At 54.4% G+C, this 4,918-nt stretch overlaps 2 protein-coding genes across 2 annotated transcripts in view; both read left to right on the top strand.

Moving 5' to 3' along the window:
- Positions 1-4,918, top strand: part of LOC101994656 (RT1 class I histocompatibility antigen, AA alpha chain-like) — a 629,094-nt gene that overhangs the window by 499,346 nt on the left and 124,830 nt on the right. The window lies entirely within an intron of this gene.
- Positions 1-4,918, top strand: part of Bag6 (BCL2 associated athanogene 6) — a 12,689-nt gene that overhangs the window by 4,636 nt on the left and 3,135 nt on the right. The window contains exons 7-14 of the mRNA XM_005370832.2: positions 1,273-1,490; positions 1,789-1,918; positions 2,281-2,478; positions 2,647-2,899; positions 3,068-3,145; positions 3,479-3,591; positions 3,684-3,771; positions 4,077-4,437. Of these exons, the coding sequence (XP_005370889.1) occupies positions 1,273-1,490; positions 1,789-1,918; positions 2,281-2,478; positions 2,647-2,899; positions 3,068-3,145; positions 3,479-3,591; positions 3,684-3,771; positions 4,077-4,437 (1,439 nt within the window). The remainder of the gene's footprint in view (positions 1-1,272; positions 1,491-1,788; positions 1,919-2,280; positions 2,479-2,646; positions 2,900-3,067; positions 3,146-3,478; positions 3,592-3,683; positions 3,772-4,076; positions 4,438-4,918) is intronic.

The following is a 4,918-nucleotide window of genomic DNA, read 5'->3' as shown; positions in this document are numbered from 1 at the left end:
TTTTTTTTTTTTTTAGTTTTTCAGTTTCTCTGGCTTTGGATCCTGTCCTGGAACTAGCTCTTGTAGACCAGGCTGGCCTCGAACTTAGCGATTTGCCTGCCTCTGCCTCCTGAGTGCTGGGCTTAAAGGTGTGCGCCACCACCACCTGGCTTCTCTCTCTTTTTATTTATTTATTTCGGCCTTCCTTCCTTCCTTCCTTCCTTCCTTCTTTCCTTCCTTCCTTCTTCCATGTCCTGCCTGTAGGCCAGAAGAGGGCATCAGATCTCATTAAAGGTGGTTGTGAGCCACCATGTGGTTGCTGGGAATTGAACTCAGGACCTCTGGAAGGGCAGTCAGTGCTCTTAACTGCTGAGCCATCTCTCCAGCCCCCTATTTCGGTTTTCTTAAGACAGGGTTTCTCTGTCAGTTTGGAGCCTGTCCTGGCACTTGCTCTGTAGACCAGGCTGGCCTTGAACTCAGAGATTCTCCTGCTTCTGCCTCCTGAGTGTTGAGTGCTGGGATTAAAGGCCTGAGACTACACTGCCCGGCAGGTTTTCTATGTAGTCCTTTTAGGCAAAGAAAGTCTGTTTGCGAGGCTGCCTGCCTCAGTTTCTCAGGTGAGGTTTATGGGCATGCTCCAGTGCTGTGTGCTGCTGCCAGTCCTGATGCCGGTTTCTGAGTTCATTTCAGGCTTGCCAGATAATGCCATAGATTCCTTGCGTTTAGAGAAGTAGCCCCCTTTTTTTTCCTTGAGCTGTCTCTGTCCTGGGTTGTCCTTGAACTCAGTGTGTCTCCTAGCTCATCCTCTTAAGTGCCCTGATTATAGGTGGGAGGCACCATGCAAGGCTGCATGCCATATTTTTAAATTGCTTTTTTCTTTTTGTTTTGCTTTTGAGACAGGGTTTCTGTGTGTAGCCCTGGCTGTCCTGGAACTCACAGAGATCCGCCTGCCTCTCCCTCCTGAGTGCCAGGATTAAACATGTGTGCCGCCTCTGCCGGGCAGTTTTTAAAATTCCTTAACGATCATTATGTTCAGGGTGGGGATATCGTAACTGTCAGTTTTGTTGTAGCCACACTGTGACCATTTCCTCTCCTTGTTTAGGAAGTTAGGGAAGCAAGGTTCCTACTCTGTAAAGGTTACAAATGGTTCCCGTGTATCCCACTTCTGCCAGCCCTGCCTTCGGGGAACCTTGGTGGGCACCATCTCCACTCTTGACTTATTTGATCTGCATAACCCTCGGCAGCAGTAATTTCATCCTGTCCTTGGTGTCCCGACTCTCCCTCCACATTCAGTGTCGAGGAGGGCCCCAAGCACAGGCCAGTCAGCCACCCCCGCAGACGCCGACTGTGGCCTCACAACCGTCAGAACCAGTCGAGAGTGAAGCACCTCCTCGAGAGCCCATGGAGTCAGAAGACATGGAGGAACGCACCCCAGCCCAGACTCCAGAGCTTACTCCTTCTGGCCCAGCTCCAGCGGGTCCAACACCTGCTCCAGAGACAAATACGCCCAAGTGAGAGATGGAGGGAACCTTTGGGGACCAGGAAAATACGAAGCGGGGAAAGTGGTTGCTGAGGGTCTTAATGATGGGGGGATCAAAGGTCAGCGCTTGTGTAGCACTAATGTCTGAGGCAGGAGGCTCTAAATGCCTCCGCCTGTGCTTCGTAGAGGCCTGGTCTGGTTTTGAGCTCTTTTTGGCTCCTCTGCACAGAGCAATTGGCTTTCTCTTCTTCATTCTCTGCAAAGAGAATCCCTGGGGGCTGGCAGGGGCCCTGGAGGACAGCTCATCTCACTGCCCCATGTTCCCACAGCCACCCTTCCCCTGCCGAGCATGTGGAGGTGCTCCAGGAGCTGCAGCGCTTGCAGCGCCGTCTTCAGCCCTTCCTGCAGCGCTACTGTGAGGTCCTTGGTGCTGCGGCCACCACAGACTACAACAACAACGTGAGCCTTGGGATGGCCTTCCTGCCCACTAGCCCAGTCCCTGGATAGCTCCTCACTGTCCTCAGTGTTAGCGCACACGTCCTCCCATAGGGGACTGGTCTACGTGATGGGGTGGTGACAGTCTGTGGACTGGTGTGTCCTCAGTTGTTTAGGGAGTGTACAGGGTGAGGGAGATCTTATGTGGTTACTGAAACTTTGCTGTGTCTTGTGGAAAAGTATTTATGTATACTGAATAGAATTTACTTGAAAATTGAAAAGCTTTAGTTCATGTAGACGCTTCCCAAGACAAAGCATGTGGCAGTCTCCGAAGCCATCATCCCTCTTGTTAATTACCTGTTTTTCTGGGTTTGCCCTGGGCTCAGCATGAGGGCCGTGAGGAGGACCAGAGACTGATCAACTTGGTGGGGGAGAGCCTCCGGCTGCTGGGCAACACTTTTGTGGCACTGTCTGACCTTCGCTGCAATCTGGCTTGTGCACCCCCACGGCATCTGCACGTGGTGCGGCCCATGTCTCACTACACGACTCCCATGGTGCTCCAGCAGGCAGCCATTCCCATTCAGGTGGGTTCAGGGAACCTGGCTGGAGGGAGAACAGGGGCATGGGAGATGAGGGTGACCCAGATGACTGCTGGGAGGCTCTGGAGCAAGAACTGGGGAAACGGCATCGGGGGTCTCTAGAGGGGGCTCTCAGCCCCCGCGTTGTTCTCCCATCTGCATCTGTCTCTTCAGATCAATGTGGGAACTACTGTGACCATGACAGGCAACGGGACTAGGCCTCCACCAGCTCCCAGTTCAGAGGCAGCTTCCCCAGGTTCTGGCCAGGCCTCATCCCTGCCTCCATCTTCTACCACTGTTGATTCATCAACTGAAGGAGCCCCCCCACCGGGGACAGCTCCACCCTCAGCTGCCAGCCACCCACGGGTCATCCGGATTTCCCACCAGAGCGTGGAGCCTGTCGTCATGATGCACATGAACATTCAAGGTGAGCGTGGCAGAGGCAGGAGGGGAGGGGCTCTGTCCTTGGGTTTGCGGAAAGAGAAAGTGGAGGAAAGGGCAGGGTTTCTGGAGGCCTGGGGAATGGATGATCTCAGGAGGGTACAGCCAAACCTTGGCCCTACCCTTCTTAATTTTTCCTGTCTTCCCTGCTCAGATTCTGGATCACAGCCTGGTGGTGTCCCGAGTGCTCCCACTGGCCCCCTGGGACCTCCTGGTCACGGACAGACCCTGGGTAAGAGTGAGGCTATAGGAGCAGGCTGAGAGCTCTGGGTAGAAAAGGGGTAGGGCTGAGTGGGTGGCTTGAAGTGGTCCAGGTTCAAGGTTACATCAGACCCACCCCCCAGGCTCCACCCTCATCCAGCTGCCCTCCCTGCCCCCTGAGTTCATGCACGCCGTCGCCCACCAGATCACTCATCAGGCCATGGTGGCAGCTGTTGCCTCCGCGGCCGCAGGTAATGGAAGGGGAGGCCTGGGAGGTGGGGCCTAGTTAATGGTGGTGGGTCTTGTCTGCTGGCGGGGAAGGGCTGAACCCTCAGCCCTCTTTGGTCTCTCTTTGTGCCCACAGGACAGCAAGTGCCTGGCTTCCCAACAGCACCAACTCGGGTGGTGATTGCTCGGCCCACTCCTCCACAGGCTCGGCCTTCCCATCCTGGGGGTCCTCCGGTCTCTGGGACTCTGGTGAGCAAGGGTTGGGGAAAATACCAGTGAGAAAATACTGGAGGATTGTGGGAGGGGGAGGGACAAGATTGAATCTTTTTCCTGTTCCCCAGCAGGGCACTGGGCTGGGTACAAACACTTCATTGGCCCAGATGGTGAGCGGCCTTGTGGGGCAACTTCTTATGCAGCCTGTCCTTGTGGGTGAGTCCTGTTCTTTTCTAGCTCAACACTTTAGGTATTTCCAGCTGCAGCTGGGGTTACTGTGAGTTCAAGGACACCCTAGGCTGTAGACTTCTAATTTCTAAGCTAGCCTGGGCTAACTGAGTAAGATTCTGGAAAGGGCTGTCCATGACAGCTGTCCTGACGACCCAGCCTGTCCTGCTCACGCATGTCCTCGTCTTGTAGAAGTTCTTAGTTTCTGTTTTCCTGCCGGAAAGGCCAGGATGAGGCAGCTGAAATCTGGTTTTTGTTCAAATTGTACTTTTTTATTTTTTGGTTCTTGACAGCTCAGGGGACTCCAGGAATGGCTGCAGCTGCAGCTCCTGCCCCAGCTCCTGCCCCTGCCCCTGCGCCTGCACCAGCTCCAGCCACTGCGTCAGCTAGTGCTGGTACCACCAACACAGCTACAACTGCTGGCCCTGCTCCTGGGGGTCCTGCCCAGCCTCCACCTCCGCAGCCCTCTGCAGCCGACCTTCAGTTCTCTCAGCTCCTGGGGAACCTGCTGGGGCCTGCAGGGCCCGGGGCTGGCGGGCCTGGCCTGGCCTCTCCCACCATCACTGTTGCAATGCCTGGTGTGCCCGCTTTTCTCCAGGGCATGACTGACTTCTTGCAGGTGAGTGGCTGTCCTTGTCCCCTGTGCTCCAGCCCAGTAGAGCGGTGGTCTTTGTTGCCGCTCTGTAACTGCGGAGTAATAGACTTAGTGAGGGGACAGTGACGGAAGGAGGGTGGGACCTGAAGATCTGTGGATGCCTAAAAGTCAGCACTGCCTGCTTCCTGCTCTGACCCGCTCTATCCCTGAGTGTTCTGCCTTAAGAAGTTAAGATTAAAGCTAGCTCTTGCTGCTCGTGCAGAGAGACCTGACTCTGATTTCTAGCACCCACATGGTGGTTCACAACCATCTGGAGCTCCAGTTCCAGAGATCTGTCACTCTCTTCTGGTCCCCATGGGAACCAAGCATACACGTTTAACTGATGTAGTCAGGCAGAATACCCATACACATTAAATACAGTGATAAAAAGAGTTTTTTGTTTTTCTTAAAGTCAGAATTTAGCTCCCTCTCCTCCCAGGCTTATTGTTTTGTGCCCTCTTGATGCAGTTTTTTGTTCTTGACCCTGTGTCTTTGTCTTCT

This window comes from Microtus ochrogaster, unplaced genomic scaffold (assembly GCF_000317375.1).
Source record: "Microtus ochrogaster isolate Prairie Vole_2 unplaced genomic scaffold, MicOch1.0 UNK87, whole genome shotgun sequence".
NCBI lineage: Eukaryota > Metazoa > Chordata > Mammalia > Rodentia > Cricetidae > Microtus > Microtus ochrogaster.
The sequence above is the reverse complement of the archived record's forward strand: the minus strand, read 5'-3'. Positions and strand labels throughout refer to the sequence as shown.